General features: G+C 41.3%; 1 protein-coding gene across 2 annotated transcripts in view; it reads left to right on the top strand.

Annotated features, from left to right (window-relative positions):
* Positions 1-26,989, top strand: part of SOBP (sine oculis binding protein homolog) — a 165,572-nt gene that overhangs the window by 87,932 nt on the left and 50,651 nt on the right. The window contains exon 5 of one of the 2 annotated variants that reach the window (XM_070450017.1): positions 8,392-8,487. The exons of the other annotated variant lie outside the window; for it this stretch is intronic. Within the exon in view, the coding sequence (XP_070306118.1) occupies positions 8,392-8,487 (96 nt within the window). The remainder of the gene's footprint in view (positions 1-8,391; positions 8,488-26,989) is intronic. 2 annotated transcript variants of the gene reach the window in all.

Genomic DNA, 26,989 nt, shown 5'->3' with positions numbered 1-26,989 from the left:
AATGTGAGCTGTTCCTATTAATCCCTGATATTATCCAGAGCAGTATCTTCATCTGGTTGTAGTGTGTTTCTTACTCCCCTTGGAGACCAGGTTGTTTCGGGGGGAGACTTCCTATGGATAGTAAATTTCCCCCGTAACATCTGGATCCTTTCCCAGCCTTACAGGTGGGGTCCTGAGGTCTGCTTCCAGTCCTTGCCTGTTTCATATTTTCTCTAATTTCTCAGGTCCATCATGAGAGCTATATATAAAGACCAGGGTCCAGACCCTTTGCCTAGTGATTTCAGAAAACAGGAATAAAAGGACCACCTGAAATGCTCAATTATTTGAGCATTTTATAGGGGTCAATTGGTAGCAAAATGGTGTTATCTGTGTTTCCCTGCCTTTTGTTTCCCCTCGAGGGTCCCAGGGTAATAGATGCAATTAAGCAGTGAAAAGTCAAAAGGCAAGCAATGGGTAGAGGCCAGAGGTGGAGGAGGGGAGCAGTCAAAGAGTCTGGATCAAGGGTCCTGGGATAATCAGAAGCTGCCTAGATGTAACAGTGGTATCGCTTTAGCTGAGAATTGAAAAGAAGGAGCCACATGCCCCAGTTGCTGGGTCTTACCTGTGGTCACTTTGAAAAAGCAGTTCTTACCAAACAAAGATGCTCAGGTGACCTGAAAAAGAGCAACGCAAGATAAATCCAGAAGGGCCACCTGTTCGATAAAGGGAAAATAGATTTTAAAAATGAAAAGCAGAAACAGGGATTTCAGAACCACTCAGCAATGGCTCTGATAATTCCAGACACAGCTGTAACGCGTGCTGGATGGAGGATGATATATTTTCGTCCACGTGGTAGCTGTATTTCAGGCTGATGTGGAATCTGTTGCCGTAACTGTCATGCAATCCATTAGGCGCCTGAGTGAGGGCAGCCGTTAATCAGACAGGAGATCAGCCCCACAGCCTCGCACGCTTGCGGCTCTGAGTGGCTCTGACCTGACATCGTTTAAGGCGATGCTCATGGAGGCCATAAACATGATTCGATTCCCATTATCTTCGTGTTGCATGTTTGTTACCGTTATTCTTTGAAGACTCCAAATTGGATATTAAAAATTTATGATATATATAAAGGTTTGTATGGAGTGAAAAAATAGCTGCAGCAAATAAGTCCATCTCATTCATCAGAGATGTGTGAGCTGTCAGAGGAGCCTGAAGAGGGATGGAGAGAGCCCCCTGCTTGCCAGCTGAGGAGGATGGAGACTTAGGAGGAACTTTGCTGCGGAAACCAGCTTCTCCCTTGGCCCACATGCTAAGTGGGAATTTAAATACATTTTGTTAAAAGAACTAAGTAAAACGGGTGTCACCTCAAGATCCCATACTCAGTCTTCAGTGACAAGCTAATGAAAGGGAAGGCAAGAGATACAGATGCAAAGATTAGGAGCAGTGTTGACTTGAGCGAGTGCCTGGCTCCACACACCCCTGTTTCTGGGTGCCTGGGATATCGCAGTGCAGGGACCCTGAGGCCAGATAGGAGTCCCCAGTCTAGGAGAAAGCTCTCTGCCCAGGCTGCATGCATGCACACTCCTGTCACGACCCATCCGCCATCTGATATTCAGTGACTTGAATATGTACTTACGTAGACATAGGCAGTTTAGAGTGGAGAAGAAAGTGCACTTCCAGGCCTTACCTTAAGGAAAGGCAAGGATTAATGAATCCATTCAACATATATGTGAAGAAGGAAATGACAACCCACTCCAGTATTCTTGCTTGGAGAATCCCATGAACAGAGGAGCCTAGCGGGCTACCGTCCATGGGATCACAAAGAGTCGGACCAATTGAGCGACTATCACTCGCTCACTCAACATATATGTATAGGGTTGTTCTACAAGGTATTCACTGAGCATGGGGTCTTCATACATAATGCACAGCCTCTGCCCTCAGGCAGTTTCCATTCTGGTCGGGAGGATGAGACAGGAGTCCTGACCAGGGTGAGTTACACCAAGGTGTCCCAGATGGACTTGGGGCACTATAACCAGGTGTGATAGATGAACGGAGCAAGGCACCAGGTTGGTTAATCTAGGAACAGAATTTTGGGGAGGAGAGTTTTGTAGGCAAAGACCAGAGGCTAGACCGACTTGTCTTAGGTGTAAGTCCATCTGGGTGGGAGGTGGAGGAAAGAAACACATGGGGAAAAGGGATTATTGGCTAAAGTCCAAGTTGAGTACTGGATCTGCAAGCTAAGACCCTGATGTCTAACCACATGGGAGGGATGTGTGTTGGGCAGAAGTGCATGGAATAGTGAGAGGTCAAAGTGTGAGGCAGATGTGATCAAAGAGCTCCAGCAGAGGCTGAGACTCAATATGGCGAGTACTTCTGGGTTCAGGGGCAGAACACTCACCTCTAGGGACTGGAGTGCAAGGCAGAATGTCCAGTTGTTAGGGTTAAAGGATAGGAATTCGTTCATTCATTCTCCATTTATGTGGCCTTTATAATATGACGGGAACTAGATGAGGCTCTTGCAGCTTGCAGCTGAATAGACTGCAGTTTCTGCACCTGAGGACCACACAGATTCGTGGGGAAGGCAAACACAGAGATGGTCATAGTACAGTGCAATGGATGGAGTGGATGTAGAGAGGACAGAGAGGTTAGACCAGGAGGAAGAGGTCTCAAATTGGTTCCTAGAGGAGCTGCAATCTGAATGAAGGCTTATAAGATGCCTGCGAATTTTCCAGAAGTGGGGAGGAGAGATGGAGTCTGGTTTTACCCTGGGAAAATGAGGTAAGGGTCAGGAATCTAGCTGAAGGGAATGGGACTTTGAGTCATGAGGAACTGGGCCACTGAGATGAGAATAACTGGGTGGTAACTCCGGAGGCCCCCCCTGTGCTGTTCCAGCCCAGGGCCAGCACTGGCTGTGCTCACTGAGAGGTGAAGACGCTGGGCTGATGCTTACATCAAGCTCACAAGGATGTTCACAGCACACTGAAGGGCCATGTGGCAGCTGCCATCCACTCCTTGCTGAGCTTCCTCAAGACAGCATGTGCAGACATGTAACAAAGGAGGGACAGACCAGAAACGATATACCAGAAAATGAAATTCCAAGGGTTTTTGGAAGTTGTCTCCCCGTGATAAATTCCGTTTCTCTTGATAAACTGATAGAGTTAATTTATCTTGAATTTTGAAAAGATATTCTATGGCTTCTGGTTCCAAAAATTAGTTATAAAAATATAATTTTTCTTTTTGTTTTTGCTCTACAACTCTTCATCTCTAAACTTATTCCCACAACTTTGAGATGCACTGTTTTTGATGTTCCCAAGTCTATTCACCACACCACATGTGTGAGCTGACATGTGCTACATCTGCTGAAGAGTTGCAAAGCAAAGTCTGGAAGCTCTGCAGCACTCTCCAAGCTCTGATTCTAGACGGAACCTTTTCTTGTTTTCAAAAGAAATTCTGAAATCACAATGACGTGGAAGTGTAAAACCCTATTCATCGGAGGGAGGTATTAACTCTGAAGCCTAGTTTTCTTTCCACTTAAATGGCAAGAGTATTAACCTTTTCATTGAGTCAGAGACATCTCACTTTTCTGGGTAGGTAGTGCAGTTGTTTTTAGAATGTTCCACATTTTCTAAAGGAGTCCTCCACAGGAGAAAAAATGCTAACCTTGCTTGGATCTGCACATGACACCAAGGCTCTAACCCAAAGGAAGAAGTGGATTCTTTGAAAGAGAACTAAATTTTGCTATATGTAAGAGTCAATATCTAAAAAGAAAGTTAGTGATGATTCACAGGGAAAGATAGGTGGCTAAAAAGTTAAGCCAGAGCTCTTTGAGGTAGAGAGGCAGTTAGTCCAAGTTTCTCATATCCTTGCATGCTAAGTTGCTTCAGTTAAGTCCCAACTTTTTGCAACCCTATGGACCATAGCCCACCAACGCTTCTGTCCATGCACTTCTCTAGGCAAGAATACTTGAGTGGGTTGCCATTTCCTTCTCCAGGGGATCTTCCCAACCCAGGGATCAAAACCATGTCTCTTATGTCTCCTGTATCTGCAGGCAGGTTCTTTACCACTAGCACCACCTGGGAAACCCTTCTTACATAATCTATTATTTATTCAAGTATTAGGCATGGCATGAAAATAGATGCATGACTGGCAGCAAGATGGGGAAATCCCTTTGCAGTTTAGTTGAAGGACTTCTTAATTTCTATTTAATGGCAAGAAGTGAAGGTTTCTTAGATTAATAGATCAAAAATACACCTTTGGTCTTACAATCACATTTGTAGTAAAATGTGAAAAACAGCTTCCCATTTGCTTTTCCCCATAGTTGGCATAAATATCTAGCATATTAGTCAGAATAAAGCTATTGAGAATGAGACACATGGAGAGACTTAGTTCATCATGACGTGTCTTGACATTGCTTCTGTCCAAACTGGTCACTTTAAAATGAACTCAGACACCAACATGGGTCTTGTGGCCCCAGTAGTTACTAAGAGCCCATGGCAATGGTCTCCCTCGAGACGGACAATTAGAGGGGGCACTATCTGTAGAGAATTCAAGAACAATAGTTAAACCAGCTGAAAGTCGATCTGCTTTGTGTTATTACTATGAGCAGTGATTTCGTGAAACTCCAGTGTTTGCACACGCTTCCTGCAGGGGTCAGGGGCTCCCTCTGTCCACCCACCTTGGTATGCCATTGTCTGCCACCTACAATGGGATTGATGCAAAAGAAGGCACTGGCTTTGACATATAAGAGGTTATAAAACATGTTGAAGTGAATCTGCATGTAGGGTAAGGAAGTTCTAGTGGGTTTTATTTAACGTTGCCACAGTTGGTATGGAATGATAATGAAGCTCGTTCCTACAGAGCACTTCCCAGGCTCCAGTCAGTGAGTGGGGCCAAAGATCCAATGGTAAGAAGCCCTTAGGAAACTCGCAGTCTGGTGGGGAAGACAGAAGTCACAGCAGCCAGTGTGAGGGTGCGTCTGTGTCAGGCCTAAGAGAGGCAGGTGGGAGCTATTTGATTTGGTTAGTGAAGTTCAGGAAGGTCTTTTTAGAATGAGGTATAGTAGGTCTTCCAAGATTGTCACACTCGAAACTAAAACTAGGTAGATTTTTTCTTTTTTTTTTGCTTATAAGCAACTAGCCATGTGGGGCTTCCCTGGTAGCTCGGTTGGCAAAAAATCCGCCTGCAGTGCAGGAGACCCAGGTCTGATTCCTGGGTGGAGACAATCCCCTGGAGAAGGAAATGGCAACCCACTCCAGTAGTCTTGCCTGGAACATCCCCAAGGACAGAGGAGCCTGGCAGGCTAAGTCCATGGAGTAGCATAGAGTCGGACACAATTTAGCAACAAGACCACCACAACTAGCCATGTAATCTCTTAAATCTTCAGAGAAAGCCCCACTGCTGGGTCCACATCCTGGGTCTTCCTAGTGTTGCATAGCTATTCACTCCAGAGGGCCTGGGGCCTGGCTGTAGACCATCCAGATTCACTCGGGGTCTCCTCTCAATTCTCCCCTCCAGGCAGACTTCTTATATCAGTGCTTCTTGGGCTGCCTGTGCATTACTGTTACCTGAGAGCTTAAAACAACAACGAAACCACCCGTGTCAAGGCCCAATTAAATCAGAATCTTGGAAACGTGGCGGGGTTGGGGGGTCAGGCACCAATATGTTAAAAACCACTGCAGATGATTCTACTGTGTAGCCAGAGCAGAGAACTGCTGCCTTAGATGGATTCACCTAATTTCACTTAGGCTGGTAGAAGTAATTTAAGCTTTTATGTTAACAAAAACTTGAGAATGCAGAGGGGATTACTTCCGTGAGAGGTGTGTGAGCGCTTGTGTGTGCACACACACTCGAGGGTGATGGTGCTGGGTCTCCCTGTGTGTCGTGTGCGTTCCGTCTCTGGTGTGTGGTGGAAACGCAGTGAGTGGCTGGGGGATGGAATTTCTTAGACTCAAGAATCAGGTTCATTGTCAGAGGCAGACCCTTCCAAGCTCCATGGGGTGTGATGCAGAGGCAAATACATGGCTTAATAAAGAAGCAAATTTCTGCCTTTCTCTCACCACTCCTAATCATTCCAACCCTCCTTCTCCTTTCTTTCCCCCTGCTGTTTTATTTAACCTCATAATTTATGAGGCTTTATATAAAATCTGTGGCCCCTTTGACGAAGCACATTCAAATCTTAATGGGGTTTTTTTTCATCCTTTAAAAACAGAAAAAGCATTGTGAGCACCTTACATGTAAGTGAAATGAATGTATTTTTGCCACTAATGTTGAAAATATCCCCAGGCATCTGGTGTGTATGAATGTGTATACATAGTACATGCATAATAAACATATTCCACCTTATGAATATTTATACACAAAATACATATATATTGAATATAGACATATATATGTAAATAGTAGCCCTTGCAAACTATATGCAATGTATGTTTCCAAGCATTTGCATCATAGTGCATCAGGAATATAATAAACCTACCACCCAATTTAGCATATTTTGAGGTGGCATTTTTCTACAGAGTTGTGCTTAGGTCTAGTTACTATCCATGTATGGGGTTTTTTTCATCACGGAAATGTTTAAGAACTAACTGAAAGTGAGGTGCTGGGCGTAGCAGAGTAAGAAAGATGAAATAGATGTGGTCTCTGCCTTCAAGAGACCTGTACCTCTACAGAGTGCCTTAAAATTCACTTAAGAAGAATCTGACATGTTTGCTACCCTTTGGCATCTTATTGCTTTTCATACTGCTGCCTTTTATGTATATAGTCTGCTTAAATGGGCCCCCTTTAAGGCTCTATTGGCTTACTCTCTGATGTAGCTGCAAAGTAGGACTGATGCTGGGAGAAGAAATATCATTGGTTCCAGTGCCTTGATAGCCACTGGGCATGAGCACGCTTACACTTTTTTCTTTGTCACACATAGTCCAATCCTGCAACTACATTTTCATTTTACTCTGATCTGGTGGTGGGTTGCAGGGGAAGGGACAATTTTAAAAGGCACAAAATCCCGGAGATGTGTGTAAATCTCAAAAATACTTCTTGTAATCCCAGTATTCCTACCATGACAGTCCACTTGCAAATCCCATCAGTTCCCTCCCTGTAATAAATAGCAGAAGCCTTTATTAAAGACAAGCTGCCCCTTCTAAAATGTACCGAATAGGGATCCCTTTCTAAACTGACAATCCCTAGTCTAGCTGAGAGCTCCGAGTGGTACTTGTTCAGGGGCAGCTTTGAGGCCATTAAAAGAGAAACAATGCTGGGCGCTGTCACCGCTCTGCCGACGTATGCGCGTTGTTTTCTCCCCCTCAATCCATACATCACAACAGGTAGTTCTCAGCTGTTCCCCTGGTGCCAGACATACATTTTATCTAAAGAGACAGCAGACAGAACTACCTGCTGCTTCCTATGCGGCTCTCCCTGTGTTTCTCTCCTTTTTCCTACTTCACTTGGGCTTTTTAAAATCAGCTGGCAGGGAGCCAGGAGCTCATCATTTTAATGCAGTGCAAAATGGAATATGCATAATTATATGCAAGCCATATGTGAGGGAGACAGCTCAGCTGTGAATTTCAGAAGGGCCAGGAAAGAGAGAGCAGCTAGGGCTGAGATAAGAGGAGAGCAGAGTGGAGTGCAAGTGTCACCAAATGGATGGTTTAATGAGCGCGCTGCGGACACGCCTCCTTTCACCTACCGTTTTCCTCTCTCCAACTCCAAACCAGAAACTGATGGAGATTAGAAAGGGAAGACTGTATGCAAGGGGTATTGCTAATGGGTTCTGTTAATGTCTCCATTTAAACTTCAGCTTTCTTAATTAACAGTGTAGATGAAAATAACCAGTAACTTTTAATGCAGCTTCTTAATTAAATCTTTTTTATTTTTACTGCATTTGATTTAAGAATCATTGTTCTTACTAGATCATTGCTCCTTTCAGATCTTTATTTAAAAATTGAGGGGAATCAGTATATCTCTAATAGTATGACAATGCAAAATATAACTATGCAAATTGCTTTTCTTATGGCCTTGCTATTAGAATTTTTTTTAAGTGCATTATCTACAAATTGCTTAAGCATGCCAAAAAGTTTAAACACGTATGTATGTCATATAATCCTAAATGTGCAAAAAAAAAAAAGTCACTGGAAGTCTGAAGTGGTGGTAATTTTCAGCAAAATTATTTGATTTTGTTTTGTTTCGTATCATTTAAAATATTACACCACAATGAATTTGCATGTTCGAACTGAGCTATGTAAAGAAAAATAAATCCTAAATTTTGATATCTAAAAGGCGTACTGCGTATTTAAACAAATTTCTTAATGATGTTGTGATTTCTGGATTCCCGTTTGTTTAATGATCTGAGCTGTTATGCTTTTAGCTTTTTTTCTTCCATTATTTGTAAGTCCCTAAATAGGCCATTATATTTCCCTTCAGGCTAGAGATGAAGATGGACATGCTGAAAATTTTCCCCAGCAGCACTATGCTAAGGAAACTCCAAGGCTTGCCTTCAAGAATAACTGCGAACTACTTGTAAGAATAACATACTTACAACAAGTCTAGAATGTTACTTTAGCACAGTGAAAACAGTTTTTGAAAGGGTTTGTTCATTATTACATAATTTTTGAAGTATTATAGTTTTTCTGTATAGAGTTCTTAATGCTAATTCTGATATCACTGAATATGAAGTATAAGATCTCACATTGTTTGCACATCTTTTATATCTGATTATAGAGCTTGGATGGCCCTGTCTTTATTAGTTTGTTCTGTATAGTAGTTGATTAGCAGCCATTTGGAGAATGGCTAGTAAAGTTAAAAATATAGAGAAAGACAGTTGATATATGTAAGCTTGGAGAGAAAAAAAAAACACAACAATTCCACCCCCTTCCCTCCTCCTACTTCCTAATTGTACACTATTTTAGGCGACAACATGGTAATATTTTGTTCTGCTAGGAAAGATAGCAGAGTTGACACGCAGTACTCCCTTTAGAATTCAAGTATTCCTGCACTCTCTTGCCAAACTCAATCAGGCGCTTTCGTCTCTCCTATGTAGAAGTCAAAGCAGCGACAAGATGCGGGGATGTTTCCAAGTCGTGAGAGAGAGGATCTCAGCTGTGACAGGGACTCTGTTCCAACGCAGGGTTAATTTGCTGTTCATTTTAGCATTTACAGCGAGACAAGATGAAAAGAGAGCAGGAATGCCTATTATATTTCTATTAAATGAATCTGTTGGGACCTAATGTTCTTGATTAGCTTTTGAAAACGAGTGCTCCGCAATGCATTTTCTGTTTACCTAAAGTAAACAGAGAATGAATTGTCATTTATTTAGAGATTCAAACACTGCTTTTGAAAATGAAGCTTTATGAGGGATCTAGCTATGTTGTCCCTAAATGTTCTTTTCTTTTCAATTGCATTAAAGCAAAACATTTGCTGCAACTAAATGAAAACACTGAAAGAGAATGAGGATGCTCACTTGTGACATTCTGAGGTAGTCTCATTTCTGTTTAGATTTTTGGCCGAACACATTAGGAAATCGCACATGTAATAGTCTTTGGACTTAGCTCTGATACCAACCATTCATTAAAAAAAAAATGTCCAAAGAGCAGGAGAAGAGAGAAGAATACAGTTCTTACTCACTCTAGCCACAGTAGCTAGATGTTGACAGTGAGAAACTCCTTCCCCCCCCCACAGTCTGCATGGTTACGATAGCATCACTTATTCTGTGTGTCGTCCTTTGACCAATCAGTCCACAGGCAAATTTACTGCTTATAAATACAATTTTTTCCTGAAATTTTAACTCACCTCGCATTTCATCTTAGGGCTCTTAAACTTCCAGGGTTGCTAGTGTTACCTATTAGGGGGAAACCCTTTTCATTTATTTCCATTTTAATGTTTCACTCTGTGACTCTGGTTTTCTAGCAGAAGACCATAGGGGCCATTTATACTATGTTTTGATATTGAAATGCTTTGGGGGATAGCTGACTTCTTTTTAGAGATACTGTTTACAGTAATATGCCATATTTTTACTTTTTTCCTATTTACTGGAAAAACAAATGTGCTTGAGTCCGGGCTGTGGTCAGTTTATACTGGAGAAAGTAAAACATACATGTGAACATCTTTTCCAGCTATCTTTAGAGAAAATATATGTTTAGTCATTGATGTGCTTAAACGCAGTATTGTGTTGGCAGTAGTTTCAAGAAATCAGTGCAGTCTTTGTCCTTCTTGTAGCTATTAGAAATACTTTATTTTGGTCAGCATAATTTCTTGTGATAAAGAAAGAAAATAATAGAGTGAAAGAACAAGTGAGCTTATTTCTCCAAGGAGAAATGTAATTTTTTTCAGCTGCAAGAGAAGTGATGGTGTTTGGCTGGTTATGAATCTCTGAGAAGTTATGCTTCTCTGTGAAAGAGATTTGTTTTTTCATAAGAGAGGAAGTCCTTGGAGTTTTCTTAGTGCAGCTTAGGGCAAATTTAAAAGACTGTGAAAGAAGATTGCAAGTCCCGCTCCAGAGGGCTTTTCTTAGCTTGAGGGTGAGTCTGCCCTCCTGTGCAGCTCACTATAACAGGCGTGGGTTTAGAAAGTGGTGGAGCTCTTTGAGGGATGATGATGGCTCTTGGGAGAAAGCGTTGAGGGAACAGATTATTCTGGGTTCCCAGGTGATCAAGGACACATGGCTGGAAGGTTAACCCTCTGGGCCACAGCTGCTGACAGAAAGTGCCCTGGCCAGGGAAATAGGACATAGTCTCTGACTCTGTTACTGACCGTTGATGGTCTCTGCCCTCCTTCCCATACCCGCAGTCTCTGCTTCTTGGAAGAGGAGGAATATTAAGTAACCTAAACAAAAGCAAAGTAGAAGCAATGCCTAGACTGCACAAGTATGTGTAATCAAAAGGCACTGACAAAGAAAGCATTGGCTGAAAGAAAACTTGGCCATGCAACTGTCGATTTCCTGTAGGTATTGATTTGCCCATTTAAACCTCAAACTATGATACGTGCCTTCACACTTAATGTACAGCACAAATGACTAGATTTTTAGCTTGGTGGCCAAGATTCCTTGGCTGGTGATTGTGCAGCAGTTTCCTTATGTTTTTTATTAGTTTTGAAAATGCAAGGCTGTCAGATGAGTGACATAAGATAAAACTTGCATATTATTTGATATATCACAATTCACCGTGGCCCCATCTACCACTTCGTAAATAGATGTGTGTACACACAGACACACACACACACATTCCTCAGGGTATTTTGCTGGTCTGTCTAAGCTTATGACCAAAGCAAATAACTTACAGTAAAAGATAATGTGGGGAATTCATATCCCTGAACAATACAACAACATGGGGGACTTCCCTTGTGGTCCAGTGCTTAAGACTTTGCCTTCCAATGCAAGGGCACAGGTTCAATCCCTGGTCAGGGAGCTAAGATCCCTTGTGGTGGAAAAACTGAAACATAAAACATAAGCAGTATTGTAACAAATTCAAAAAGACTTTAAAAATGGTCCATATAAAAAAAAATCTTTAAAAATCAAAAACAATATAGCAACATAGCTTATGAAAGCCCAGAGGAGGCAGAATTTAGAGCCAGCTTTGGTGACCAGCACTTGTCCCAAATTACAGCTCTGTTGCTGATCCCTTTACCTTTATCACCTCATTCTTTTGGGACTAGAAGTCCTTCTTATTTCCCCTGTTAAAATGCTCATACTGATGGTGGGAGCTGGATTAAGAGCCAGAATGGAAGGAGGACCTCGATTATACCAGGAGCTTACACCTTCTTGTTAGTCAGTACTTACTCAGTTCTAGAAAGCTACCTGGGGTAAGACCTAGCAGCACCTTAGGTAAGAGCTGAGCCCCGATTGTTCTTCAGAGCAATCCAGAGAATACAGAGCGCATCAGTGTACTCAGGAATAAGGTCAAAATATAGTCAAAGATGTACAGAAACCAGTGTGGTGTGATTTGGTTGGAAAGAAACTAGGTTTAGGAAGTCTGAAAGGGGAAGGGGAGAGCAGCCTATCTTTTTAGTTCCAGATCACGGATCATTACCTAGACAGTCTGGTTCCTTTTGGCTTTTCCTTAGGTTGTTGAGGGTGGCAGTTTTGCAGAGGAAAGGGGAGATGCCCTTTGTTGGGAGTGCATATGTGTGTGCACGGGTGTGTGCTCAGCCTCTAAGTCATGTCTGACTCTTTGAGACCCCATGGACTGTAACCCACCAGGCTCCTCTGTCCATGGGATTTTCCAGGCAAGAGTACTGGAGGCAGGTTGCCATTTTCTCCTCCAGGGGATCTTCCCAACCCAGGGATCAAACCTGTATCTGTTGCGTCTCCTGCATTGGCTGGCAGATTGTTTACCACTGAGCCACATGGGAAGCCCCCTCAGTTGGGAGGCTAAATAGAAATAGCACCAGGGAAGAATTCTTTCTGGTCACTTACAATGTCAGTGTAGGGAGAAGGTGAAAACTATTTTAGTTTTGTGGCCTTGTATATAGAGCTGGTGGAGAGGAGAGATGCTGGGCAGATCTGTGGGCTGCTTTGTCCATCTGATTTCCTTGTGGAGGCAGAGAGGTGGATTATAAGAGTTGGATGTTGCCTCTAGGAAGAACTGCTCTGTGTTAATTCAGTGCTCAGTTAATAAGACATTACTGAGCATCTTCCATGTACAGGGCATTATGCTAGACAGTGTTTGTAGGGGACAGAAATAGAGAAAGACAGTCCTTTTCCTGAAGGAGCTTAAATTCATTAGGAAGAACAAGGATAGTCAGTATTGTAGTCATCAGGAACATGGGCTCTCTGGTCTTCCTGGAAGTTAGAATTTTGTCTGACTTATACCATATCACTCTGATGGTATAGCGAAGGATCATAGGCACAAAAGCTTAACATTTATGGTGATACATCTGATATCATATCATATTGGATCACCATTGCGCCTCATGGACCTCTTTATTTCGGATCTTCATCTGTAAAATGTGATCATAAGAGGTAATAGCCTCAAAGGGTACTGTCAGGATTGAACGTGATGACACATTTAAAGTGCCTGGTACATAGTAACTTTCAGTACGTATTAGCTGCTATGATCATGCTCCTTCTTTATTTCATGATTATTATTGTTACACAGTGAGCTGTGGCCCAAGAGGGCCCCAACAAAGTTCTGGAGGACAAGGGAGGAAGAGATTATTTCCACATGTTGTAATTAGAGACTTAACCAGGGATACTTCTGATATAGGCCTTCCAGGGTTGGATTTTTTTGTAGTTGGAGCCGGGGTATAAGGGTCACTTCCAGCAGAGGGAAATAACATGCACAAAGGCAAGGAGGTGGGAAAGTTCAGATCAAGTAACTCACATCTCAGTTGGCAATTAAGTTGACTGAAGTGGAGGGACCTGAAGGATACAGAGTGAGCTGGCAGGCCAGTCCGTTTGCAGAGATCTAAATAACTGTCTTATATTTGGGTTAAAGTGGGTAAAGAATCTGCCTGCAATGCAGGAGACACAGGAGACAAGAGTTTGATCCCTGGGTCAGGATGATTCCCTGGAGAAGGAAATGACAACCCACTCCAGTACTCTTGCCTGGAGAATTCCATGGACAGAGGAGCCTGGCAAGCTACAGTCCATAGGGTCACAAAGAGTCGGACATGAGTGAGTGAATAAGCACACACGAATAACTGACACCATCCTATCGAGTCTAGACTTCAGTAGTTTTATTTTCAGAAATCCCTAGTACTTCTGTGGATTAAAAAATTATTATGGAAAATTCCTAACATATGGAAATAGAGAGTTGTAAAACGAATGTCCATGTACTAACAGTTATCAACTATTAATCTTGCTTCATCTACCCCTTTACCCTCTGCCCACTCTACCCTTTTAGTCTGCTGAAGTATTGTGAAGCATATGCTTTTTTGTTTGGTTTAACTTTTTTTTTTTTTTGGTAAAAATTAGTGCACCACTTATCTGGCTAGAAAGAATTCATTGAGACTGATTAAATTGGGAATTGGAGCTTTGGGATTAGGAATACATAAAACAAATGACTCTTGGTTATGCAGTGTGCTCTTCCCTCCCTGCCCAGCACAACTCTGTGAGGCTTGGATGGTCAGATGGAGTTTTAAAAACCCTTAAGGTGAAAGACATGCCACAGTGCTAGTGATGACTTTATTTTCTTTACTGTTGGACCCCTGGTTTTATTGTTTTATTTATCCTTCTTTTAAAAAATTGATGTATAGTTGATTTACAATATTGTATTAGTTTATGCTGGACAGCAAAGTGATTCAGTTATGTATATATGCATTCTTTTTTATATTATTTTCCATTATGGTTTATCACAGGATATTGAATGTAATTCCCTTTACTACACAGTAGGACCTTGTTGTTTATCCATCCAATATAGAATAGTTTGCATTCACTCCTGGTTTTAAATGTATTTATTTAAAAATAAGATCTCTTTAAGCTTAGATGAACAAGAAAATAGGACAAAATTTATTATCAAGATTTAAAATTAAGTGTAAGAAATACATTTCTACAAGCAAAAAAATTAAGATCTCTTTGCAACCCAGCCCATCTCACCTGTACATGTTGACTTCATCACAGCAGTGAGGGGGAATTCTGGATTGCTGTCAGATATTAGCTATTGCTAAGACTTTCTAGCTAGATCATGGAATCTCAATGTGAACCCCCAAAAGGATGATAGAAATAGCCGTATTTCACTTGAAACTTGATAGGCTTTTCAACACAGGTATAATTGGCCAAAGACCTCCCTTAATGCTGCTAGTCTAGCAGAAAGCCAGATACATGCCCTGGCTCAACTTGAATTAATACACTGTTTCTCTGATGTTACAGCTGAGCAGCCCAGGCATTGAGAATTAAAATTCATGGTGACACACTTGGACTCCCATAACTCCCAAATAAAATATCATATGACCTGTGCGTATGTAGTATGCTGTGTACCAGTTTCCTGAAATAGGCATTGTAAAAACCCCAAAGGTGTAAAATGACCCAGAAATCCCCAGGGACTGGTTGCTGTCTAGAGAGAGTTGGCCTAGCCAACCATTTTTTTTTTTCCCCTCCCTCACCACCCCTGTTCCTGACCCCTGTAGTCTAGAGCTATTCTGGTGTTCTCTGAAGGGTTCTCTGAACTAATGTTTTTAGAAAAATAAAACTTTTTAGAGAGAAGAGGACCAATCTTAGACTAAGCAAGGAGCAGTTCTGCTGGAGGTGGCCCCAGTACACTCTCCATCTAGACCGTCCAGACTTTGACACGGGCAGAAGAGTGGCTTCTGCCTGAGCTGTCCTATTTCCGCTCACACTCCTGTCTCCATCTGTGCTGTGGTTTCACCCTTTCCAGCTGGCTCTGCTGCTTCTCTCTTCCTCTTTTTAGCCCTTTGGCTCCATGACTGCCATGGTCTTGTGATTCAGAGCCTTTTCTTCTCCTACAAAGACCCTCTTCCACAAAGACTGTCTCCCTCACTTACCACCCACGCAAGTCCTACTTTAACTGTCTCTTTTTAGTTTCTTCCTTTGGGAGAGAAGCCGCAGGAAGGCTGGAGTTCCCCTGCTTCTGCTCTGGTGGAGGTACTTTTCTTGGGATGAGATTTAATTGGAGACCCTTGGTCCCCTGCAAGCTCCCTTTTCCAAGGCATGGAGATCTTTGCCTTTACCGGTCTGGGCCCATTGCACAAAAAAGATCAGAGGCATATGGTTTGGTGTTCATGTAGACTTACATGAACAGTACATCGTGGTGGTTCTTGAGAGAGACGTGGGGGACCATGTGTTTTCCAGGTAAGAGTGGGTGTCCCAGCCCTGCTCTGCAGACATACCAGCTGTGCAAGCACTGAGCCTCAGTGCTTTTATCAGTACGATGAAGATAAATACAGTACCTGCCTCATAGGGTTGGTTGTTTTCGGGAATAAGTGAGATCATGTATATGAAGCACTTACTATGCCCGACATATACTGAGTAAAAGTTCAATAAGCCTTAGTCTTATTATTAACAGAAAGGATCTAGAAATTAGCATTAATTTAAGCAAAATATTAAAGCAGATCCTGGAAGCACCTGCCTTTCTTCTCTACTAGAGTCTCTTCCCAGTTGGGTTGGTAGAAGTTCATAAAATATTTGAAATTAAATATTTTAATTTAAGACAAAGCTTCAGAGAAACACTTGAACTCACTTGCCCATTTATGCCAAGAACACTCCAGATCCCTACTGGCTGTGTAGCAAATGTTGCTGATTTGTGAGGTACTGTAATGTTAGGGTAATTTTCAAAGAAGGATTTAAAACCTCCCCAAAATAGTATGGTGTTAGGTTGAAGAGCTTGGACTCTTGAACTGGGCTATTTGGTTCAAATTCAGGAAGCTCTTTCACTCCCCCCACTGGCTATGTGACCTTGGGAAAGTCACTGAACATATCTCTCTCTCCATGTCCTTGTCTGTGAAATAAGGAGAACAATCATGTCTGTCTGGTAGGGTTGGTGTGAGGTCTGAATGAATGAATACGCCTAAGATGCTTAGAACAGTATTTGGCAAACACTTGGCATTCCATTGAGGTTGTTGTAACTAAGATTTTTTTCTTTCAAGGCTGTCTTCTTACCAGCACATCATAGAATACCACTGACTGAATTTTCTAGCAATTGATTATCTGAAAGTCTTGAGTATGAAAAACAAAAGCCACGAAATTTCCTTGTGAACAATGAAAGGAACAAGGTATATCAGGCAGATAATTCTTAGAGCTAAGCTTTAAAAAAACTATCAAAGAATATTCTATGGGATCCAAGACCCCTTCATCTTGCCCTCCCATTTAGTAGTACAATTGTTAATCTAAGAAATAGGCAACTATTAAGAAAATAAATGCAAAGCAAAGGAAAATATAATTTACATATGGAAGTATCTGTAATAGCAAATGAATGGGCCTCTGATAAGCTTGTTAAGGAGATAAGAAACCATCCTTTGTGGGGTGCCTGCAGGATGCCTTTGTGCTCGGTCTTTACAGACCCTTTTTGAGACCCTATAGGCTCTATACCTTTGCTAGTAGATATTGTTATTATCAGGGCTTCCCAGATGGTGCTAGTGGTAAATAACCCGTCTACCAATCAATTCAGGAGATATAAGAGAGAGACAGGTTTGATCCCCATGTCAGGAAGATCCCCTGGAGAAGGGCACAGGATTCTTGCCTGAAGAATCCCATGGACAGAGGAGCCTGGAGGGATACAGCCCACAGGGTTTCAAAGAGTTGGGCATGAATGAATCCACTTAGCACAGCATGGCACTCACATTGTTATTATCATTTCACGAAGTGGGGAATCATGACTTGGAGATGTTGCGTTCCTTGCACTGGGAGACGGGAGGAGATGCAGTGAGAGGTTGCAGAGCCTGAGTTGATTCACATCTCTGTGACCTCTGACCCTCAGGCCAGGATACTGCCAACTTCTCAAGATAGGCACCAGGTCTGATATACTCTTTCATCCCTGGGTGAGAAAAAGGGTCCAGTCTGTGTTTGTGGGGTGACAGAATTAAGCAATCAATCCAGAATCACTCTTTCTGGCTTCTTTATGGTAACAATTCTTTGGTAGAATTCTGAAGCCAGGAGGAACATCTGTGGGAATGTTAGGAAGGGGAGTTTATTCAGAACGGCATGTCAGTGTTTGAGAATTTCCAATGAATACTAAATTGTAGGGAAAGGAACCAAAGTATATATTTTTAAATTTGGTAGTCTGTAGGAAATATAATTTTCAGTGTGTGATAAGCATTTGAGTGGGTTTTTTAAAAAAGTCTGACAGCAATAAATGGTATTTGATAAATGTTAAATCTTCTTTTGAAGATTTTTATTCTTTTTATGATCAGTAAAGCCATTTCAAAAAAACTTGGCCTCTTTTGATTTGGTGGAGTTGTATTCTTTGAGGTGAACCTGGTAAACCAGATTTAAACTGATCTATTGCCTTCAAGACCTCTGGCCATCAAGTAGCATACTGGAGATAAGTGTCAGTGACATTTTCCTTCATTGTTTTAATTGCTAGGACTGAATAATTACCTAAAGTACCAAAGAGAATTCACCTCTGATGGCTTGAAATAAACTCTAGATCGTATATCAAATAAAACCAGAAAACCAGACAGGATATCAATTATCAATATAAAGGTGCCCAAGAAACAAGCCAGAAATAATATTAATCATATTTAGTCATATGCTTGGTTTGTGACTAGAACAAGCTAACGAAAGTCTCTTGGGAGAAAAAGGAAAAGGAATAAAAAATATTTGGACTTGAGAAGAATGGCATACATGAGTAATAAAGGAGGCAGAAAATTGGAGATGGGGATGTGGAGGTGATGGAGGACTGGTGAGAGGGAATTTTAGAAGAAGAAAGAAGTCCATGGTTAAGCTGCAAATAAGGTCTTTAATGTATTTTCCCACTGCATTTGGCTTGAAATGCCTTTTGTGACCATGTTTTTTGCACACTTTCTGCTCTCCTGGTTGAGGCATTGGACTTTCCTGGAGAGCGCTCTTCCTAGCTTCTCCTCCCTGGCCACATTCAACCAGATGTTGAGATGCCCTCTTTTAATTCCAGACAGGGCTCCCCCGGCTCAGAACTCTGTGAGGCAAGACCTTTGTCTTTACTCACTGTACCCTTGACAACCATGCTTGTCCACCCCATATTTTATGATGCACCCCCCAACACGTTCACATCTCAGAAATGGGATTTCATGTTATAATTGATGACCTGTCATTTTTAAAAAATTGGCTATGTTTTTCCCTGGTGGTATTAAAGAATAGCATCCTAACAATCAGTGGTGATTAGATTCAATGAACTGTGGAGGTAGGTACTCAAAAATTATTTGTTGGATGAATACATGAAATAACATATCCTCCTGGTTCTAGTTCAGATAAAAACAAAATGCTTAAGGTTGGGTCAGGATTGTTCATGGGCCATGGACAAAGTGGAGTGGAGGGTGGGCCTGTGGTTGTCTTGGCTGAGAATTTGACTGCTGTATACTTGCCCTTCAGTAGAGCTGATAGATGTCTTTGTTCATAATTTCAAGAGAAATATTGAGCCAGTTTAGACATACTCTCAGTAAATCAGGTTTAAAATAATAAGCAGTACTTCTGCTTTAAATATTGAGAAAATTGCTTAATGTTCTACGTTGGATTGTATATCCATCAGTATTTCTCTTAAATATCCATGAAAATACATTGGTGGAGAAGCAATGGTTTCTCTCTCTCTCTCTCTCACTTTCTCAATAGAACAAGCTGTAGATTTCATTAGGAGAAAGTATGGGTTTTTAAATAAATTGGGATTTTTTTTACCCATTCTCATCACCAACACCATCACCTCTTAGAGAGGTTCCCAATCTAGAGAAGAGACAAGCACACATAGATATGTACATTCCATACACTTTGAATTCTGTAATCCACCTTCAGGATATCAACTAAGTTATACCCTAAATTTAGCTGTGTGAAATACTCTGCTGTTTTATAGTGTTCAGATCTCAATATAGTTTAGTTTCCTTTGAATGGAAAATTTGAATCTGATTCTGATATTGCAGCAGAATCTGTTATACTCTTCTTGGTGTGAACACGGAAGGGGAAAAAAACCACATAAACATTTTTAAATGTCAGAGCCTGAGATAGGAAGGGAGGCAATATTTAAATATTGAGCATATGCTAGGATAAGACCTTCATGTGGAGAGTATCCTGATTATTAACAAATATGAAACACTTTGGGGTCTCCATTATGTAGCTGTTTCACACAGTGATGTTTTTAATTTTTAAATTGTCTGATAACTGTGTTAGGACAAAAATAGTATAAACACTAGTTTTGGCTTAGAGAAATATTTATATACTTGCCAGATAGCTTGAATTTTGACAATATGTGACATCATTGTATATATACACATACAAAATACAATATATGGAGGCAAACATATATCCCTTGCAGAAATGTCGATACATATATAAAAGAAAATGAAAATAGACTGGAGCATTACAGAAGTGCTTATGAGCCTATGGCATTTAACACATCTCAATCATTTATGCAGTATTTGATGTAAATATCAAAACATAATTTGATGTTTATATATGAATACATAAAAATAAGTAACATGAAAAAATAAAGTTGTAGTGAAATTTTCATTTTTCCTTAGCACTTTTATTTTTAAACAATGTTCTGACTGTCATCAAATCATCCAAGTTAAAAATTGAGTGGCATCAGTGGAGACAGCTGGTCTTGATCATTCAAACCCCAAAGTCCTTTTCTCAAGGGATATATTCTCTGCTGTGTTTGGTCTGGATAGTTTCTTATATCTCTAATTTCTTCTGCGTACCTTGCATGAAACAATATATATATATAATTCAATGCAATATCTATAAATATTTAAAACCTTTTCTAAAAACCTGAATATTTAGTGTCATAGACACATCTCAGAAAGTGGAATTAATATGAGTAAGTGGTTATGGGTATGTATATGACCTAGATTTTGAAGATATTTGTCTTCCAATCAAGATGCATTTATTGAGTACCTACTCTCTCCTGAGTGCTGTACTTAAAAGATGGTATAAAACGTGGATCCTTCTCGTTAGGCATTTATATGCAAACTGTGCTGGTGTGAACAATGAACTTCCAGTGTAGGTTAAAGTGCCAGAGGGGGTTGTGTGGTGATTAGAGAATAGAAACACATATTAAAGTATTATGTGTACAAAAAGGAAGTAAAAGTTCATTTAATGGGGAAGAGATGGTGAGCTAGAGTCATCAGGAATAGATCCTCAGGGGAGGTGGGGTCTGGGCTGGTTCCTGTAGGCTAGAGGGGGAGAGGAAGTGTATCACAGAGAAAGAGAGGCTGTTGGTACAGTGATGGGAGCGAGGTGAGCTTGGAGTACAGGGGGGCCATTGAGACACTGCCTGGCATCATTGTGTGAGTGATGAGAATAGTAAACTCAGTAGGTTATGGTCAGATAATAAAAACAGTGAGAGCAAGGCAGCTAATTTTACACTTGGTGTTTTAGGCTATGGGGATCTGTATTAGGAGCCTGAGCAATGAAGCACAGTTATGAAAGCAGTGCTTTTACCCCTTGGAGAATGGGAGCGGTGAGGCTTCTAGAAGGCAGATAGAGCAGTCTAGGTACATCGTGATGAGGACAAATGCTTCTCACAGCTGGAAAGGCAAGAAAGAGACTGCAGATGACTGCCCAGAAATATTGGTCATCAAGTTCTTATGACCAGGTTAATATAAATAACTGGCAAAGATTTCATCTCCAGCCAGTTTGGATAAGTCATAATTGAGTAAGTAGCTAGTTGTGTCCAGTGGGAAAAAGTGAGAGCAAGGAGAAGCAAGAGACTGAGCTGTGATCCAGAATGATTCAGGGATCAGTGTGGTTTCACTGTAAAAACACAAACTGGGGGGAAAGGCTCTTAAATTTGAATTAAAGAGGCATAGCGTCTCCCTTCACAAGAATGTAAGAACTCCGTCTCTCAGAGAATCGCACAGAGGCAGTGCAGATTATGTGCCCTGGAGTTACACCAGCCTGGCTGGGTGGGGACCAGCTTTGTGGCCTTGGGAAGGTCGGTTTCTGCAGCTGTAAAACAGAAATAATAGCTGTACACGCCATTTAGAGTGGCTGTAACAGCTAAATGAAATAATACTTATAAAGTATTTGGTATATAATAAGCCTCAGTAAAAGGTTACTAGTAAAGGGAATAAGCCCCCCCCCCTTTTTTTGTATTTAACTTCCAAGAGAGAGAAGGAAATGCCAATAAATAAAGCTCACAGGAATATTTAGATTCCTTGCTGTTTAAAGAGAAAAATCTTATGACATATAGTTTTTGATTGTGTGAATTTAGCTTACTTTTTTATACCTTGCACGTATACAGGACTCTAGAAGGAGAACTGGTATTTTTCTAGTAATGACCCTAAAGATTTTCAAGATCTTCATAAAGAAAAAACATCTTATTGAATTCACTGTCTTTACTAAGATAGAGTATTAGACTAATATTAAATGGTTTTGGGGTTTAAAAAAAAAAGTCTTACACAAAGAGGGTTTACTAGTTAAACCCCAAAATCAAATTTATTATAATCTGATATTCCCCGATTTTCCTAATTAACTGACTATTTAAATTCTACTTTTCTTTTGGAAGTAAATACCATCACCCACTTCTTTGGCCATCTTTGTTCGTATGCTGATAAATTTCAGGATATATCAGTTAGGCACTTACTTATTTGATAAATCAGTTTTTCTTTGGTCAGATTTAACAGTTTGGAATGCACTGGAGACTTGTTGCAGCTGTAAAAAAGAAAAGAAGAAAAAATCCAAAATAATGTGAGCAAAATGTCATTAAGTGAACATGGTAAAGCTGGATAGCATCTCTCTTGGTTTGAATTCTTTGAAATCGCTGGGCTGCCTCTACCTTACACAGATTATCAAGGTCATGTTCAAGATTAAAATGAGCTGTGGGACAATAAATTGTCTGTTATAGCATAAAAACAGACAAACAGAAAATGAGACCTACTATCTTTCCACATGCCCTGATTTTTTTTTTTCTTTCTGAGCCTAATACACCTATTTAGTCTAATTTAGCTTTAGCATTAGCTATGGTTTCTAAAATTACAATGTGTGTGAAGGTTGGAATTTTTCTTCCAATAGGAATGAGAGTATATGTAATCTGCTTTCTCTCCTCCTTCAGGGAATGGTAGAATTCCGTATCTCCCTACTCTCTCTGTGTCTGGCCAGTCTGCTGTGGGAATGCCTCTCACCATGCCTACCATGGGAACCGTACCGCCCAGAACCAACAGCCCCATAGCCTTGCCTCTAGATGGATCATGTCATCAGTGTATTAGCCCCAGCAAACAATGAAAGTGCAATAATGTCTTTTTAGATTGTGAAACTAACCATTATAAAGCTAATTTTAGATTTGGAAATACGACTTTAAGATACATGGTTGAATCTTTTGGGGTTTTTTTTTTTTAATGAGTACAACACAAAGGTTTACATTTTAAGTTTTCTATTGCAAGAAAGGAGTGACTGGACTGGTAAGGATGCTGATGGTTAGAGCAAGAGACCTGGAAACAGACAAAGATTCTGGAGTCAGTTCTCCTTCACTCCCTGCTGTCATCGTCACCATCTCTTTGGCTCATGCTGGCCATGCATTAACATCTCTTAACTGTTTCCATAAATTAAATAACTTTATGCAAGTGCGACACACAGTCAAGCTTTCCTCAAAGCCCATGTCATCAATTTCTTTCATCATTCAGTCAGCACGATTTCAGGAGGATCCCCTGGAAAAGGAAATGGCAACCCACTCCAGTATTCTTGCCCGGAGAATCCCATGGACAGAGGAGCCTCATGGGCTACAGTCCATGGGGTCGCAAAGAGTCGGACATGACTGAGTGACTAACACAACGTGTGATGTGCAGGGCGTGAGATCATCTCGGGTGGGTGTGAAATGAGCTACATTTTCACAGAATCCCCCGTGGTTTTGTATAAATTCTTTGTATACTTACTTTATAGTATAGATAGATAATAGATATAGACAAACGTAAGTATTTATAAAATCACCTTACTAGGCTTTGAATAGGTTCTCAAGGAATACTGACTATGAATGAATGAACAAACCGTCCTCATGCGGCTCCTTGTTGGCACTTTTCCACTGCCAGTTCAGACTGCAAGACACTCTCCTGTGTCTCGGGAGTTGTCAGGAATGTCTGGAATGCCGCAGCCTTGGCTGAGTGGACCTCCTTTCTGACACATTTCTGAGTTGTCCAGTTTCTTGGGCAGAATGAATAATGGCAGAAGATGTAGGAGCCACCTTTGGGTTCCGAGAACTCTCTGGGGCTCCCTCTCTAAACTATGGTAGACCTCATCCTCCCCACCTCCCCAGTCGTTGTCCATGTTTGTTTCCCAAAGAAGAGAATGGAGCCTGAAAAGAATTTTCTCCAAATTGCATTCAGCGCCCCTGTATTCATGTATATGTCTGAATTTAGCTACTAGAGAAGGTATCAGATGTAGTTCTCAAGGCATTAGATTTAAAAATATGTAATTTTTCATTCTTTTTGAACTATTTAAAATTTTTAAATGAAAGAACTGCTTTGAAAACATGACAACCTTCCTAGGTTTAAATGAGACACTAGCTCTAGCTTGTCTAGGATGATAAGCAAAGCAAGCTTCCAGAGACCCTCATAACCCTCCTTCCAGCTCCCCCTCTCTCTCAGGTGATTTTCATACAAAATGTCAGTGAGTCCAAGATGTAGTTTTTTTTCTGGAACCCTCCTTCTGCTCAATTGGCCCCATAGAATGATCATACTTCTTTTTGAAATAGAAATGTGCAAAGTCTTGAATTTTATTACAGAATTTAATACCAATAATTACTTAAAATTTAATGAATTTCACTACTGACTTAATTGCTTTTGAGTAGTTCCACTTAACTTATTAAAGAGCAGCAAGGACATATTCATTTAATGAGCAGCAGAAGTCTTGCCCTCACATCTGCCTACATTCTCTTTTCAATTAATCAATTATAGTCTGATGGTGTATAATTACACATTAAGAAAGTTATTGGATATCGCAGCATGTCTGTCCCGGGGGGCTCATGAATACACGACTATAACACACCTGTAATGACCTGCACTGAGTTCTACAAATTACACTCATTTCTCTCCCTCTCTTCCTCTCTCTTCGCTAAATTAAGATGAGACCAATTACCATTAACTTTTTGAGTCACATCTAGTCAATGTGATATGGAGAAAGTGAAAAAGACTGAAAGAAAGTGAAAATGGAGGTAAAATACTTTATCTCTGGGTGTGAGTAATCTGCCTTTTGAAATGAAGCTTGCCAAGACCTGGTCCTGAGAGCCGATCAGCGGTGGTTGGTGGTCGTCCGTCAGAACCGTGTCTACTGAATCGTACTAAATATTTGAGAAAATCAGGCCGGCATTATTTGAACTTAGATAGTGTCTTGCTTCCCAGCTTCCTTCAACCTCCTGATGAGAGAAATAGGAAAACCTTTTGAAATCACATTCAGGCAAATTTGCTTGGCTTGTTTCAAATCAAACCAAAGTCTGGAACTGATCCCCAGGCAGGAGCGCTAAGCCTCCGCATAGCAACTAAGCCGCGTTAAAAAAAAAAAAAAAGGAAAGAAAAAAAAAAGAACCCACTAAAAATGCAGCACAAACAAAGAGCAAATTTTACTACGTTCATGGCCTAAAGGCTCTGGTTATGTGAAGGGGTCTATTCCAGTATGTCCTTCTGATTTATGCTAAATCAGTAAAACCAACAAGAACCTCTTAATCCAAATTATATAGTCAGAGATATTCTAAATGCCTCAACCAACCAAGTGATTTTAAGCAAATGCCCTGTTAAAATAAGCTTTTGATGTCTGCACAACTCCAACTCAAGAAGCAATCTGTTGACATTTTCGGCAAATGCTATCTTCGTCTGAGACAGAGGCAGCCGTGGCTCCTTTGGAGTATTTTTCAGAGAAAAGTGGTTCTTCTCTCTTTCCCTCTCTCCTCCTCTATTAAAACCCCTGCTTCTGTCATCCCCTCATTGAGGTACTGACATGGTCAATTCTGTTGTGATGAATGGCTGTCCATCAGGATAGTGAGAAGGATACATTGATCCTCAGCTAGCAGATACTCATGCACATGCAAACGAATGTGGTGAGCCTCCTTGCTAGAGAAGGATTTGCTTTGTTGATGTTTTTAACTCTGCAGCCAATTTGGGGCATTTTGTGTGCTGTTTGCCCCGCTCGCAGCCACCGGCCATGCATACCGTGCCATCACTTGGGCAAAGCCTGCCTCTCACTGCACCTCCTAGGGATGCCCAAGACCCCACGGGCCCAGGACAGAGGATGTGTGTCAGTGGCAGAGGCACCCCGTGTACTTTCAGGGTGTGCCCTTTCCTGGCACTCCTGGCCTGTCGGGACAAATGTCTCTGCCGAGGGGGCCGTCTTCCTGTGTGGGCTCCATTTGTGGCATCTCATGGGCCTCCATGGGGTTGAGTTGTAAATAGTGGCCACCACATAAAACATGCCATCTGTACCCCTGTGGGTAGTAGGATGGAACACAAAAAAAGATTTATTCCAGGAATATGAACTGATGTTTACAGACATGCCAGGACGGGCTTTGAAAACACAGCGGAAAACTGTCTCAAAAGCAGTTTAAGTACCATGTAATAGAAGCCTGAAAAAAGTGCTATAGGAGCATGAAGGAAGCCTCTATGCCCAGGGAGATGCGCCAAGCTGGTTTGTCCACACCAGTCCCCTTCTCCCAGAGACGGGAGGTACTATAAGGGAAGGCAGGGACAGGAGGCTCTCATGCTTTAGGGGCCAAGAGTCTCCCCAAACCCCAATCCCTGTAATAATTCCATAAAGACTGGAAAGTAAGTTTAGATTGAGCAGATTGGATTGCCCTGGGAAACTTTCATTATTTGCTGGTCTAGGGTTCAGGGCTGTATTGGGGGGGCATCCTTTGTTGGTGGCGTCATACCCATAGGCCGACACAGGAACCTTGGCTCTCGGGGTGACAACCACACACCCCAGGCTTTGCACATCCTTCCCAATTTCACCTTTATCACCTGTTTTCATAAACCAGTGGTCCTCCTCAAATGAGTTCAGGCACTCAACATTTGGAAGTAGCGTCACTCTTGGGAACGCTATGAATTATTGTCCTATTTAATCCCCATTGTGTGAACTAGGAGTAATTTTTGCCATCTGTAATCCACTTATGAGATAGTCATAAACAGTTCAACAAATACATTATTAAGCTAACTAGACAGGACTGACAGTTTCCTGTTTCCCACTCATATTCCTTTGCTGCCTGCCCGTTGACTTTGTCATCTTTGAAAGCTTGCTAGCAGACACAGAAGGCTCAGTCTGTGAGATAAGAAAGTCCTTTTCTACTGAAGCTGGGTAATTTCTGTTCAGGCATGCTGTTGGTTACTGCGTTGTGAACTGATTTCCCTGCTCAGCCTGTTCTGGAGACCTGGCCACTCCGTGTCTGAAGAGACTGGGGTCTCACCTGCAGGGAGTGGCGGCTCGTATTTCTAAACTCAGCCGCACATCTCTGCCCCTACCCGGTTACCACCT

The sequence above is a fragment of the Odocoileus virginianus genome, chromosome 19 (genome assembly GCF_023699985.2).
Source record: "Odocoileus virginianus isolate 20LAN1187 ecotype Illinois chromosome 19, Ovbor_1.2, whole genome shotgun sequence".
Lineage (NCBI taxonomy): Eukaryota > Metazoa > Chordata > Mammalia > Artiodactyla > Cervidae > Odocoileus > Odocoileus virginianus.
This window is presented reverse-complemented; position numbering and strand designations above follow the sequence as displayed.